This window comes from Priapulus caudatus, unplaced genomic scaffold (genome assembly GCF_000485595.1).
Source record: "Priapulus caudatus unplaced genomic scaffold, Priapulus_caudatus-5.0.1 Scaffold499, whole genome shotgun sequence".
Taxonomy (NCBI): domain Eukaryota; kingdom Metazoa; phylum Priapulida; class Priapulimorpha; order Priapulimorphida; family Priapulidae; genus Priapulus; species Priapulus caudatus.
This window is the reverse complement of record NW_014577560.1, coordinates 127,415-143,339: the sequence shown is the minus strand read 5'-3', so window position 1 is coordinate 143,339 and position 15,925 is coordinate 127,415. Positions and strand designations below refer to the sequence as shown.

General features: G+C 41.7%; 1 protein-coding gene across 2 annotated transcripts; it reads left to right on the top strand.

Annotated features, from left to right (window-relative positions):
* Positions 1-8,243: 8,243 nt before the first annotated feature.
* Positions 8,244-11,155, top strand: LOC106811048. Of its 2 annotated transcripts, XM_014814568.1 has the most exons (6): positions 8,244-8,891; positions 9,023-9,239; positions 9,818-10,155; positions 10,265-10,445; positions 10,568-10,682; positions 10,932-11,155. In XM_014814568.1, exons 2-6 carry the CDS (start codon positions 9,117-9,119, stop codon positions 11,150-11,152), a joined length of 978 nt encoding a protein of 325 aa, XP_014670054.1. In that variant the 5' UTR covers positions 8,244-8,891; positions 9,023-9,116; the 3' UTR covers positions 11,153-11,155. The 2 variants fall into 2 exon arrangements, with proteins under 2 accessions (XP_014670054.1, XP_014670055.1); XM_014814569.1 differs by having other exon boundaries at positions 8,244-9,239.
* Positions 11,156-15,925: the final 4,770 nt, after the last annotated feature.

The following is a 15,925-nucleotide window of genomic DNA, read 5'->3' as shown; positions in this document are numbered from 1 at the left end:
TTAGCATGTCCAAGATAATTATGGCTTTAATATAAGCCATTTTACACTGGCTTCGTTAATTTATAGTTTCGCCTCTAAATCCTGTTTTTCCATTATAGTCCAGGAGCATTAGATATAATATTGGTAAAAACGTGAAAAAAATGTTATAAAGCTGATTTTTTTACACAAGTTCTTTAATATCATCTGTTATAACATATCAAAAGCCCAAGAAAATCCTCTTGGAGTTTAACTCAGAAATCATGATCAAAGTACAGTCAACCCCCAGTATAAAATAGGCCCTACGGACGATTGAAATGGGTTCACTATGCCTATATTTCTTTGTAACCTTGGTAGAAACGTATGAGTTAGATAGCATTTAGACTTGAAAAACATAACATTAGACAGTATTTAACTCTTAAGGGGCAAATTGTGTTACAGTGGGGGTCGACTTTACGAAATTGGGCCAAGGATAAAATTAAGAATATACCCATGTTGGGTTTATCATAAATGTATATTAAAGGTGAGAATTGGAGAGGTACAAGTAAAATCTTGTTGATTACATACTGTTTCAATGTTTCAGCATTAAATTCTTTCAAAATTGTTTTTTACACAGTTCTTTCAGTTGTCCTCATTAGGTACATCTGGAATGTTTGTACAAGTTTGTCCTTCACAGATGCTGCACATAGCTGTGCAATGGAAGCCAAGTTTCCTGCATCCGCACGCTTTCCTACAAACACTTTTGCAGCCACATGACACAAGCTTAAGAAGGCTGTCTGGTGCTACAGGTTTGTCGGTTTCAACTGGAACCATCATGTTGTCATGACTTCGCCAACCCCACTCTGTGGGATTCAACTGATTCCCTTTCCATTGTTGCACGGTGAGATAAGTTCTCAATGAGTGCTGTCTAGCCGCTGCACTGGTTGGTGGTAGTGATTCCAACTTGAATGTTGATGACAGGGACGATCTGCCGATTGAGCGGTTGTAGCATGTGACACGATATTTGTCAAGGGTGTCAACTCTTCGAGCACCATAGAGCTTGAGAAGGAATTGCGCTCCAGCATGGGCAATATCATCCTTCGGACTTTCACACTTTTCAAACACACCAAGGACATCTAGCGTATCCTTTTGAGCGAGTAGAAAGGCTTTCTTTTTTCCTTGACCAAACAGAGCAGATGTAGTGTCACAACCGGTTATGGCATGTAGTGTCATCAAGTGTGTCTTCATGTCGCCTATGGCATTCTGTATGGATTGGATATCAAATACAATGGGCGGGTTGTTTCCACACATGTAAAGTCTCATTTCAAGAGTAACTTGAGATACGAGAATTACCAGTAAATCGGTGTCATTGCCAATTACCACAACTGGTCTTGATTCTGATTTGGCTAGTGTTAATCCATTAGTGGCAATCAAGGTGTCGGCATCCGCTTCAGCTTGTTTAGTCCTTATTCCATGGCCTTCAAACTCCTTGCTGAGCATCTTGATCAGTCGTGATTTGTTCGCTCCATTTGCCAAGAAGGATGCTTGCGTTGTCACAGTCTTCATTTCTTCATCGAAGAGAAGCTCTCTTGAGACAGTTCTTGATGTTCTACGCTGTTGTTCAGCTGTTTTCGTTGAGTTGTTGCTGTCATAGCCATCAAAGACCACCACTGTGTTCAAGCCAAAATGACTTTGAATGTATGACACATAGGATTGACAGACTTGGCCATATGTGGCATTTGGAGGCCAGACAACAGCACGAAGAAGGTAGCCTCCATCTACTACAAAGATGCTTTCTTCTGGAAACTGTGTCTCTGGTTTCACTTTCGACTTCAGCAGCTGGCCAAGCACACTCTTTGTCGTTTTCCTCATCAATCCTTCATGAAATAGGGATGTTGGCTGTGGTGCCAGTTCATAAGCCAAATAGTTCTCCATCTCTGAACTGCTCTTCATAACACAGGTTATTCTGTTGAACAGCAATGTGGGGTTGACGACTACAGATTGCCCACGGATCTTCACTGTATTTTTACTTCCACTTATAGTTTTGACTCTGTCATTGCGTTTCAGCTTCACATCAGAGAATGTTTTACCATCTACTGCAGATGCGGCAGCATTACCAACTTCGTAGGCTTTGTCGCAGTTTACAGATGCATCAGCCACGAGACCTGTTGAAACAGCAACTACTGATCTCTCATTTGAGCATGTGAAAGGGGAATGTGCCTCTAACCATAGCAAGAAAGTAGCAAAGTCTTTGTGATCTTGAACTTGAGAGCTCGGTCGTAGGTCTTTATGCTGTTCAGATGATGTTGTATGGATGCTTGCAAACCTTTCAAGAGCTTTACAGATAGGAATGCAGTGTGGGAATGCATGGATCCACTTAGTGATTGTACTCTCAGTGATCCCACGCCCTCGTGTCATGCCTCCAGAGATTTTCATCAGTCGCATGAGGTTTTGTTCAATAGTTTGGTCTGTGAAGTTTCCACTCCAAAACCGATCTTGTCTTCTTACAGTAAAGTAGCCACTCTCTGTGAATTGCTTGTACTCAGTTTCAGTCATATTTGGTTCTAGTGACTCTATTTGTTGACGATATAGTCTAGCAGACTTGGCATATGCCAAGTGCCCAGCAGCATGGAAGTATGGAATCATTCTCCTGATGACCTGCAACTGTAATGTCCAATCACCGGTACGTTCAGCAAAGAGGAACATCTTCATAATGGATACTTGTTCGAGGTAGCTGATCCATAATTTTCCTGTAGGACTTTTCAGTTTCTTTTTATCCATGAGGTTTGTTGTAGTAGTCACAAAGTCCTGGAGGGCAGCATCACTGAGAAGATTATCAGTGGAACATTCGCCATCCAGAAGGCGTTTACTTAAAGATCTCAGTTGCTGTCTCTGATCTTCAGTGTCCTGTTCTGTGAGTAGTAGGGAAAACAATGCAGCAGATGTCAGGAAATGAGCTCTGACAGCCCTAGCATAAGCGTGTCCAGTCATCATATGTATCACTGTTCCAGCTGCATAAACTGTTTTCCAGAGTGTTTCTAGTCAACTGCCTCCCATGATATATCCGATTGACCCTAGGTAAGACATAAGAAGATGGAAACCTCCTAATCTAACTATGACATTAGGTAGATCTGCAGATGCTGCAACAATTTCAGCTGCCTTGACATATAAAGGCTGGTCAAAGGTAACGAAGCAAGTCTTGATACCATGGAGCTCACATTGCTTTTTAGCGAAAGACAAGGCAGTATATATGGTACTTGGATTTGACGGATCCAGATTGATGAATGGAAGGATTTCAATCCTTGTTTTCTCGTGGTTATTACCTCTCACTTCGTCGTTTCTGGCATCCAGACCCAGCTTTGGCACAGCTGTGTGTTTGTAATTGGCCAGCCAATGAGTACAACCTGTAGTATTCTTCTGCGTTCGATACAAGTCCTTCGCCAAGCAATGTGTCCATGTCAGTCATCGCAGAAGCAGAGAACATGTCCTTCAAGGAACAGCGTATGCGCTGAAGTGACACATGCTCATGTTCCGGAAACACTGTGATACCACCATGGACGTGTGGTCGATTTCCAAGCGCCCCACTACTCTGGAATTCATACCGCATCCACGCACACTTGACATGTCCAAGAGGACGTTCAGGGCTGCACTCGATGTAATTCCACAGATAACGACTTGCTCGCTCCCATGCACGACACATGATTACCGCATAGTTTTTCAGAGTTGCATCTCGCTGAACAGCATCACAATGGCGCAGAATAGCTTGCCGAATCGGCCAAACTCCCATCGTCGCACTGTCGTTGCATGTCAACGTTACGAAGTAGTGCCACGCACCCTCAGATCGTAGCAGTGCTGACAAACGCTTCACTTCCCGTCGAGCATCTAACTGATCTAACTGCAAGATACTTTGGTTGTCTTGCAATGGTTGACTGCTGTGCTTGCCAGCAAGATGCTCCAAACCTTTGCGACACGCTATTTCAGCGGAATTAGTGTTCAAATTCGCATTGAGCACAACATCGAAGTGGAACTGCAGATAAGCCAAATCACGCGATGTTAACAGGCTGCCATCCATCAGACGCACATACATATGCTGTAGGAGTGACGCAACATGAAGACTTAGGGAAATGGCCCATGTGCGTAAACATGATTGATGGCAAAGCTCCAGTCATGGCCGCTCCATGCATACTCCAGAAGATGCGTGGAAACAGCTGTGCCTCAGGATACAGAAGGGCAACACTCCAGTCTGGAGTGCGTGCACAGATCAATTGAAGAACTTTCTGTGCAGCCACAGGTGGCTTTTGGGACCTATTTGTCCGATGCAAAACACGAAGGTGGTTATTCAGCAAATAATGGCCCAACGTTGCTGCCGAGCTGCTTTGTGACAGGTAACATACATCAGGTTATTTTTTTAACAAACTACACTATATATAATGCCTTAATAACTGTAGTAAATCGACATTGAGTCTTACAGGTATGTTTCATTTACCACATAAGCATTAATATAGCGTAAGTAACATAAATGTTAAATGATAAGTCAATGTAAATACTAAATCATCGGTCGTCGAGTTTGAGCTGCAGTGTACAATTCTCGGAGTTTGTTTCAGTTTCTTTCCGTCCATAGTCGCTCCCACCTCTCGGCTTAGGCCTCGCTGGGACTCGTGGAGCCGACGGCGGGGACCAGTCTAAGTACTTTCTTGCATGCGTTTAATGACAAGCGCTTATAGGATGAGAGAAATTGCGTGTTGGACCAATGAAATTGCCGGTTACATGCCGTTTCAGTCAGTGCCGCGCGTGTTTGCGATCCTGTATCTGTGCCAGACGGACTAGTATTATAACGTGCCATGGTCGATCTTTTTAGCAGATACATTTTTGTTTTAATCCTTAATAATCCCCAATTGTAACCGGCCGTAACAGCAGAGTAGACGGTCAATCCGGCCGGTGGCCGGTTCCTAATGAGAACACTGCTACTGTAAACGAAACTCGAGCTGGTAAACAGCGACAACAAAACTCAGGTCTTAAAGACAACCTGCTCTAAAAATGCAACTCGGCATGCTCGGTGCACTGCACAATAGTAATCATAAATAGCAATGATGAGGTAGCTCATGCTATTGAAATACACTGCATAGCTTTGCTATTTAAAGGCACTCCGTGCAGCAGACTTGCTGGCAAATCCTTTTATTTGTAATTTTTTTGTTTCCTGCCTCCCGTGGAGATGTAATCGCAGGTTGATGTATCGTTTAATTAATTTATACCCAATGCTGCAGCACAGAGGCAGCAAAGTAATGCAGTGCATTTCCATAGCACAAACTACCTCATCTGCTACGTTGGGTGATTGTGCGAGATTTTTAAGGTGTACGCGAAGTTGTGCCTCGCATTTGGTCACGAGGCTGATGACAGCCTTTGTTGGATGTTTCAGTTCTCCATAAAGCCGCTGCATTGTTAGCGATGCACGCTTCGATGCTACATCTGGATTTTTTTCTTGAACTGCAGCAGAGCACGAATTGCATGACCGCGAGTTCACCTCTGTGGACTAACCACCAAGCAATGTAATACAGTGCAGATGTTTCTCCTGTATCCATTGCTGGACAGGAAGCAGCTTCTGCTAACAGCATCAGGTTTTCTGGCATGTCATCAGGTATACTCGTGGCATGTCGTTGTTCAAGTTGGAGGTTGAAGGAGTCATCATCAGACTGGTTAATACACGTCTGGATGAAGTCCAACAATTGCTTGCTATCATCTGTATCGTATGCAGTGTTGCCTGAGGTGTGCAGTAACTCCTACAGCACGATGAGGCGCAGCGTACGGCAGAAGTGTACAGCTGTGGGACTGGCCGACCAGGGGCTCGCAGAGGTTCTCAACCAAATCCTGGGTAAATCGATATATAATGTATATATATATATGAATATTATATATCAAACAAGTGGAATCCTCTGTATTTAGGCAACATGATACATACATTTAGAAAACTACATCTTTATTCACATTCTTGTTATCCTATGTACATTAATAAATAAATAAATTAAAAACTCTTAAGAACTTCAACTAAGAAACTTAGAAATTTCAATTATAAAAGCAAGAATGATGCAGAAACATTACACGTACCGTCCTGTGTCCTTTGTGAAAGAATATATAAGTTCTAACTGCAGTTGATCGTTGATCGTGCTGCTGTTAGGTGGATAGTTATGTCGTAGTACTAGTAGTTGTTGTATTTGTTGCATAGGAGGACCCACAAACAATGTCTACAACAAGCTCACATAAAGGAGTGTCTCCTGTGCCATCGCCAACAGATTCTCTACCTAATGCGACTCATCCACCAAAATATGCCACTCTCATTCCAAACAGAATATTTGTGGAAGGAATTCGAGCTAACACAAATTACATTGAATTAAAACCATTCTTTAGTGTACATGGAGATGATTACATTGATTACTCAATTACTCAATTACAATTACTCGGATACTTAATTATCATGCTGGGGTACATTTTCTATGGGCCCGTCGGGCTTGCTAGTATTAGAAATGTCACGCCCGAGCCTTAAAATACGGGCATCAGGCCCGCGGGCCCCTTAGGATTTCAACCCATGTACAGTGAACAGCGAGTAGGTAAATGTTACGGATGGCTAAACTGTTGCTTACAACGATGGTCACAGATGGTGGTCCCAGTACTGTAGAATGTAGTACTAGTACTACTACTCTAGTAGTACTACTAGTACTATTAGTAGGCAGAACGAGCGCATACACAGGATAAGGGCGCTGTCAGCACTAGCGGGAACACGAAATTTTTTGTCTCAACTAATAATAGTAATATGTATCAATATTCATCTTACCTACGCTAAAATATCATCTATTTCATTGAATTTCAACTGATCTGAGGTTTTGTCTGCAACTAACTGCAAGAGGATCTCACTGCACGTTACATCGACTGTTACAGTACAGCAAAGTTTGCCATAACAACTGACTGCATCTTGCCTGCAACATCGTATCTCAGACTAATCATCAATCAACAATCATCATGTCAAGCTATGGAGGACCATTCTTTTAAGGACTATCCTTAAAAGAATGGATGACATGGAGGACAACCTCCGAAAGGCTATGACCACTGAGTCGCAAAAGGTAACAACTAGATTAGAGGATTTAGACAAAAATATGAAGGGACTAACATCAAGCCAGCAATTCATATCAGATACATTTGAAGAAATAAAACCTGACCTGCAACTATAGCTCTCAGGAAAATAAACGATGTTAAAGACGAAAATAAAATACTGAAAGCTACCATCTGCAGCCTAGAAAGAGGCAAAAATGATACCAACAGGGAAGTTGATGATCTCGAGCAGTATGGACGACGCTATACGCTAGATATTTGCAATATCACCCACATAGTAAACAAGAATTTGAATGGTGTATTAAAAACAATTGCATCAAGCATGAAAATTGAATTATCTGACCAGGACATCAGCACAGTTCACAGATTGCCACCATTAAGGTCTGGAGCACCACCGAAGGTTATTGCTAAATTTGTCAGGCATGACAAACGAAATGAACTAATGGCTAACAAGAAACATGTGGGGTCAGCTGATCGGCTAAGGTTTACCTCAACTGGCAAAATACAGGGATATATAATCCATATAACTACTTATTAACTTATATGATACATATATAATACAATACAATTTAGTATATTTCTATAACATTTCAAATTTCCCTTGCAGCAATGGTTTTTTTTCTACATATCCGTAATTCGTTGGTTTTGCAGGTATTTTAGCAGGAAATTTGTCTGTGATCTTCTGTAGTCCAGAGGCTCTCACTTTGGATTTATGGAGAGAGATGATTATTGGACTGGGAGAGAGATTGTGCCTTTTTACGTGTGATGAAGCACATTGTATTTCAGAATGGTAAATTCCTCATTCCCAATTTAAACAAATATAACGAATCTTTTAATCAATCTGATTCCACACCTCGCGTGTTCGGTTCCAATTAATGGTTAAATTATGAATTCATCACTGGCTTCATTCATTTTGTTTGTCGTCACAGTTTATTGTTATTTACTTCAAGGGACTTGATTTCCGGCCTGAATACAAGGAGGTAGGAAAGATATACTCGATCTTGCCGAAGTCTGCCCGCTGATTGTTTTTGACAGCGACATGCAGATGACATGCTTCAATTCTTGAAATCTTCAATGTTCTACCAGATCAGGTTACAACGATCGCAGCAGTTCCCGACCGGTTAGTTAATAACTGACAATGTTTATATATCTATATAATTTATTTCATAGCTCATTCAAAAACTGTTAGAAAATAACCACCTGTTTATAATGTCCAAAAACAAAATTTTGTATAACAAGTATCTTTCTCTAACAAAATGGTTTTTTTAAACTTTGCTATCTGAAAGGAAGAACATCTACCTGGAGTGGAAGTCCGGTGTGAAAGATTATCTGCAGGAGGTGCAGTGGCTAGTGGACGACCTGAGGTCCACAGGGCTGAATGCTGAAAAGACTACTATTTATTGCAGGTACCAGACTATTTATTTTTTAATAACTAAATAACTTTAAATGCCAACAACTGTTCATTTAGTTGTTAGTTACAATCCCAATTGTGTTGCTGGTCAATTAATCAAGTCACCACAGTATATGAAGACCTGCTATATCGTTTGGGAAAAGCGGCCAGGCAGAATAAATCGCATTCATCCGAAATCCTGATCATCTCTATGTATCATGTCCATCAGTCCTCTCCATGAACAATATGTCCTGCAAAATTTCACCAAAAAGGAATCGGCCATCCGCCTCATCATCTAACAGTCTAATTTTCTGCAGATCCTGGTTATTCATTTTGCTGGGTCAATGTACAAATCCAGTCTACTGTTCGGCACCAGGGGAGCGACACTTCCAACAGCATATACCTGATGGCAAACTCATATGCTGCTCTGAACAGTTTCATTTCGGTAAGCAAGGTGAACAAATAACAACTTTACATGTTAAAACGCTTAGTTTCCATAAATATTGTTGCATTATTCTGTGACATTGCAGAGCTGTGCTACGTATTATAACGCTATCAGTGTTTTTCATGCTACAGTCATTATGATGAAGAAGGTACCGTGGCAGCAGGCAAAATCCCGACGCACTGTTTCCTTCCAAGTGCCGAAGACTACAACAACCTTCGAGACACTATGGAGACACTTGTGTGTCAGGTCCTTCTGCTGTACTTCCAGACAGCTTCTGATGACGACAGCAGTTGCCACCTTCACGTCCCACATCGCTACTCTGCAGAAATGCGGAAAAAAAGCAGACTTGTAAGCTATTATAAAGCATGTAACTTGTCAACAAATCTAGACGGATGGCGGCCGGATTAATGCACGCAGTGCCACTGCGCGGCAACGCCGCGCCCCTAACGCGATCGATTGTAAGAGGCCTGAACGCATCTCCGCGATTACGCGGCCGTTTCAAAGCGAGACTTCGCGATCGACGCCTAGAGGCCATCACCAAACGGCCCATAAACCATTGTGGGGGTAGCGCGCCTCAAGGTTAAGACGCAGTCTTGAATCAAAAATGTCAAAAAATACTATCAATCACCGAGCAAGAGCCACTAAGGCGATGACGTCGTCTGTTGTCGAGCAAAGCGTTATGTCGATCAGGAATCCGTATAGCGTGCAGCGCCAGATGCTACGTAGAATACCCCGCGGTCGCGTGCGCCGAGCTCCCACGGCAGTGCTCGGCTTATCCGCTCTTGAGCAGTCGGGGAAGAACGCATCTTTTGCGCAAAGCCATCTTTTACCTGGTCTCTCTGGTTGAAAGATTGCCAAAGTTTCAGCTAAGCTAATATATCTTCTACATAGAAATAAATACCATTACATTCCTCCGTAATACCTAGGTGAACATGGGCGTGATACCGGAACACCCGTCAACAACAGCCGGTGTTATCCGAATCACGGATGTCCTACAGAAGTATGTCCCACAAATGGAGAATGGCCAGCTCTACACTGTTCCTTGCCATCGGGACGCATTGACAATGGAGCGCATCATTGATGCCAAGAGGGCACGAGCTGCTGGGCACACGAAGCTGGAGAGACTGGAAGGTGTGGAGCCAGTTCCACAAGAATTCCACAAGCGTGGAATAATGCTCCAGGACACCCTCAACTCTCTGTTCGATGCACGTAGTGCTGTCGAAAGAGGCACACTATTTAACATGAAGAATGTCTTCAACCACAGGTGCAAGCACAATAGTAGCACAACAATAACATTTTGAAATGGAATCTTATGTCAATACATGCAATGGTGTTTCATAAATAATGAGTCCAACCTAACTTGTAATTTACAGAAATCTAAAGAAACACGTCATGGGAAACTTCAATCACGTTGATGATTTCATGCACTTCGTGACTGATGCAATGATTTGCTACCTGGCGTTGCAACTGTGCTCCCTGAACTCGTTAGATGAGCCACTCACGATGCATGTAACACAGCTGGCGAAAGCCATTGTCGCACAGGTTTGGCTGCAGGTACGTCATTATGTATAGAAACCAAAATGTCTTTCTTCTCTAAGTGTACTTTTAAAATCGGATATTTTAGTAATTAACAGCTGCACGCCAATTCCTCATCAGTAAAAATCATTGTTATATAGTTGCCAATGACAGACATCGCTGATGTGCTTGATGCTGAAGTGGGCTCACCTCAACCAAGTCCATTTGATGATGATGATGACAGCTTCATGTACCCATTCTGCATATGCCAAGAAGGTATGTTTTTTAAGTTCTTCTTCTACACACAACTTTTCCAAAACAGCATTTTTAACGACTGGCGCAACGTTACACAGTGAGAACAAGGTAAGATATGGGAGATAGGAGATAGTAGATAGGAGATGAGAGTTAGGAGATAGGATAACGAACCAACGGGATAACTAAAAGCAAAAGCGGAGGTTATGGGCACAATGATCCCTTAAACACTGCAAATTTTAATATTTTACTTTTAATGTTTTACTTTTGCAGACAAGGGCACTGAGATGATAGAATGTGACAACTTGCAGTGTGCTGGCAGTTGGTTTCACCTAGAGTGCATGAATGTAAGTGAAAGTGGCATACCAGAGGGAGCCTGGTTTTGCTCTGAGGACTGCAAGTCATCAAATATCAGCTGGTCGCTTTGCAATGGGTGTGGAAATGACGATGCAAAAGACCACATCTTTGACTACAGTAAAACCGTACTGTGGTGAGAACTGTTTGACCGAGCGGGCAGAGCTGCAGTACTTAAGAGAAGGAGACGGACCCGCCATGCTGAGGATGTGGAGAGTAGTAATGCCAGACTTCTGGAAGCATAATGATAACCACAACAAATATTTGATTATATGACACTGTCTCCTCGCAGGTACAGATAAAAAACTTAAGATGTTTGTTGGTACTGATTAGAAATTAAACGCGCATGTATATTATGTCAAACTAATAAATAACTTGTTGTGCAGGTGTAGCTGGCTGGCTGCCAAAACGGTTAGCGTACGAAATAATGTGGAACAAAACGGCTAACCTAAAAGGCGGAGCTGGAAACAATCTCCCTCTCGATAGAGTGTGTGAATTCTTGAATGCTGACTTCAAAGGTATGTGCAAGTGATACGCTAAAGAATCTTGTGGTGTGTTACCAAAAGCAGCAATGTAACAACAACTTCATGTTGCTTTTTTCAGTTAGTTTTGTATCAATTGCACTTACTTTATTGCAGAAACCTTGAAGCACTCTGGAGGGAGGTATACAGATGCTCAAATACAGAGATGTGGGCGCATAGTTGGGCCTCTCGGTAGAGCACTTGACAGCCGGTTTTCAGAAACGGTCGCAGAAGTCAGAAGCCAGCTGAAATTTCGCCATCATAGAAAAAATTGGTGGCTAAATATCATTGCAACATGTAATTATCACTTCAAATGTGTATAAAAACTCATTCCTATTTACTCACGTTGTAATGTTATTGATTAATGAGGGTGATCAATAATATTGTTTTTTAATAAACATTTCAGGCTGATGTGGTTAAGTTCGTGGAATTCTACAAGCCAGATCAGCTGTTTACGAACCAACCAAGACAAAGGAACCACACCATTTGTAGTACAAAAGATAACATTGCAACCAAAATAGTTTATCAAATATGGGTGCATCATATACCGTTTGTGATATTCCTAGTGCATTCAAACACGAGAAAACCTATAAAAATTGTTTAGTAAACAATTTTTAGCATAAACAACCATAAGCACTGTAGTACTCTATAAAGAAGTTTCCCATTCATATTCTTAACACTGAAAGATTAGCCCACCTTTTGCTCGGCACCCAATTGACGCCCCAATCCTCTGTTTAGTCGGGGGAACACAAGTTATCTTTCCCTTGCTCAGCTTTCTGGTTTCAAGCATGCCGCACAAAACTCTGTGTATAAATGGCATGCCAGCTTCTATTTCCTGTAAGGTGGTTGTCCAGTCAAAATCCATGATGCTGGACAAGCTCAGTTTGCCTCAGTTTATATGGCTTCTGTTCTGTTCTACGTGGACAAACAAGACAAGACGTCTGGCTAGCTGGAGCCACGTACAACTAGTGGCGTTTATTATACAAACCATAGAAACACACAAAGTACCCCCTGACAAAACGCATTTATGCGAAAAACTGAAAGCCTTAACCACATAGTTGAATAAGCAAAAAGTGAGCCTAGAGGTTTCTCTGCTACATTTTTGCATTCCTAACGTTGGTGTTGGCAGCCGTGTGAGAGTAGCATCTGCACTACCGCCTCCTTACCCAATTCTGTTGGGTGTTTCTGGCCTCATTTCAGAGGGTGACTACTGAATTTCGGCTGTAGAATCTTGTCGTATTCTTTGCTGACTGCGTGGTGAGAGACTTTCTAGTCCAGCAAAGCCCTCTGTGGTCCTTGCTGACCACAGTTTGGGTTGAGCAGAGAGATCTTTGATAAGGTTTAGTTTTAGCACTTAGTTAACAACATCTTCTTTCCTAACTCCCTGTAGGAGTTTTCCAAATTAGATACACCTCTGTAGTGGAGAAAGCCTTCCATTCCTTCTTCTTCAGCCGGACTCGTAGGTCCAGGATGTCGAAGGCACCACCGAAAGACACAGCGCGTAGTTGTGCGAAGGCTATCTGTGAGGATCTCAGCAAGAGAGAGACCCTCAGAGTTGCCGAAGAGTCCTGGACAAAAGAAACGTTCCTGCAATTTGTGGAGGACGTGAGTTATAAAGGCTTCAATGCCGGAGTCATTAAAAAGCAACTCTTCTACCTTAAGGCCAAACCTATTGAGGATGACGGTAGGGAAGTGGACACTCAGAAAGTGTTTGAGAGCGTCATCCATGACGTGTCGTCAATGTGTACGTCAGTGTTGCTCTGTGGAACACAAGCAATGAAAAAGGAAGCCAAGATGCCTAACTCCCAGTCTCTGAAGAGGCTCGTGGCCGAATACTCAATAAAGGCCAGAGTGGAACAGGGAGATAGCGAGACCACGCTGACCTTTTCTAGGGTAACCGCGAGCTTCCCTGATATATTGATGTCTATGTTGGCCAAGATAATAGCAAGCACAAAGTACAAGTATCAGCATTTCAAGACACTCAAGGACTTGCCTCTTATTCTGCAGTTTCCAGGACCTGCTGCAATAATCCCTTCGAGATGGCACAGGGTCAAGATGACACATTACATATGGTCAGTTGGCTTTGCTATTAAGATTAATAACTTTCCAGAGGACTCAGCAAGTTTGATAGAGAGAACTACCAAGTTCTGGACTCTTTCTGCTAGTGCTGGAGATTGGAAAGACTCCAGGAGGGAAAGTTTGATGAAAATGGTTGACATCAAAGAGCCTTCTGGTCCTCGTATGAGGGCGTGGGTTCGGATCCCACTTCTGACACCATGTTCTGTTCTACGTGGACAAACAAGACAAGAAGTCTGGCTAGCTGGAGCCACGTACAAATAGTGGCGTTTATTATACAAACACCAACTGCGCATGACACGCGCATACATTCAGTAACAATAGAACAGCTTCCTACGAAAATTCCTGGCTTCCGTGTACACCTGCCTCCCGACGAATTCCTGCAGGGTTGTGAGGAAGGCCTGGCTGGAGTTCCATAGCAGTGTCAACATTTTAGCATAGTTGGACTTGCCCAACATCTTGCTAGCCATTGCCTTGTAATTTTTCAACTGAAATAAGGTTTTTAGTGGTGTTACATGATTTTTGCAGTAAAACCATATAATTTATTGCAACAAAACCATATTTAGGATGCCATTGAACTTGTTAGTTAATTTACCTTGTTTGAAGTTGTTGTTCCCTTTGTTGTGCTGTTGTACAATTTAGCCTTTTTGGGAGTGAAGACAAGGCACCGTTTTTTGTCCTTACGTGGTGTTTTCAATGGCAACGCAGTACCTAATTAACATTAATAAACAACTATTTAAAAATTTTGAAAATAAACTATAGTCATTTATGATATATTATGATATATGATATATGATATATGATATATGTGATATATGATATATGTGATTATGATATATGATATATTATGAATTGGGTTTTTAATAAAGATATAAATATTACTGATATTACTTATGGATATATCTGGTTCTATATTGAAGTAAAGGAAATACGAACGCTGTGCTCCTTGCTATTATATTTGTGGCAACATCACAAATAAGCATACCTCTATTTACCAATAAAAAAATTCTGAACATTGCTGGTATCAATAAATTTATAGATATATATCTAAATTTATTTCTACCAGCAATGTTTAGAATTTTTGTACTGGTAAATATAGGTATGCTTATTTGTGACGTTGCCACAAATATAATAGCAAGGAGCACAGCGTTCGTATTTCCTTTACTTTAATATAGAACCAGATATATCCATAATTATCATTAATGATTTCATTTGATAACTTACAGTGGTATAGTTAATATTTATGAATTCATGGTCCGCCCCGTCTGTATTTCTGGAGTCGTAGAACAATAGCTAGTTCACTTGGGCAGAAAAGCAACTGTCGGTTCCAATAATGAAATGGTTTTCGGTTGTTAAAGTAGATGATTTTGGGGGACGTGAAGCAATACCAGCCCAAATATTCCGTGTTTTAACATATACAAATAAACCCCGCATACAATTTATAATAGAAATTCTAATCTATATCTACGCGCATAAACAATGGCTTATTGCATGCAGAAGTATAGAATTATACATAACTAAAACCTGGCTTACTAATGATGGCCGGAACCTCACAGCTGGTCATGCAGTATTCAGAGAAGCCTTTAATGATTGCAAGCAAAAGGAAATCGACAGTTGACATTCAGGGACATAACCTCATGCGATGCATGAAGGCAAATGTTCATGTCAAGGAAGTACGTCAGACAAGTTTGATGCGAAGTTCATAGGCATGTTAGGAAGGTGGCAAGGAACAGAACATCATGTATCATGACGTATGATTTCATCATGTCCTATGGACAACATAAGAAAGCCAAGGAAGACGACATGATGTACTGAGTGCGTAAACATGTAATGATACATGATCGGGTGGGAAGAAGGAGAATATGATGTAGTCCATGCGGAACGAGCAGATTGACTGATTCAATAGCTATGTTGTGACATTTCAAGCTGTACAGTTTCCACAGCTGGTATTGACGGTAAGTTGAAAAGACCTGCTACTTCAAAAGCAGGAACAGAGCAAGCGAAAGCTTCAACTAAAGCCAAACTACACACTACCACACATATATGAGTGCCTGCTACTTTCAACATGGTTGATACAGGAGGACTGCCATGTTTTGCAAGGACTTCTCCAGAACTTTTCAATGACGTTTCATCGGAAACTGAAGCAGATTTTATGACACATTTGAAAGTCGAAATGATGCAACAGCAAGAAATGGTGAGTCAGTTTGATGGTGCAACACTTCCATGGTGAGTTTGAAAACCGGTTTTGATTGCCAGAGGGCATTGATAACGTGCTTCATCTGAAAAAGAATGTATGCTACAGTTTTCTTTTTGAAT

What these genes read in the sequence shown, in the direction of transcription:
- LOC106811048 (XM_014814568.1), top strand. Translation starts at nt 9,117, where the DNA reads ATGGAGACACTTGTGTGTCAGGTCCTTCTGCTGTACTTCCAGACAGCT. An exon ending in TGCGGAAAAAAAGCAGACTT is followed by an intron (nt 9,240 to 9,817) that starts GTAAGCTATTAT and finishes CGTAATACCTAG; the next exon opens with GTGAACATGGGCGTGATACC. An exon ending in AAGAATGTCTTCAACCACAG is followed by an intron (nt 10,156 to 10,264) that starts GTGCAAGCACAA and finishes TGTAATTTACAG; the next exon opens with AAATCTAAAGAAACACGTCA.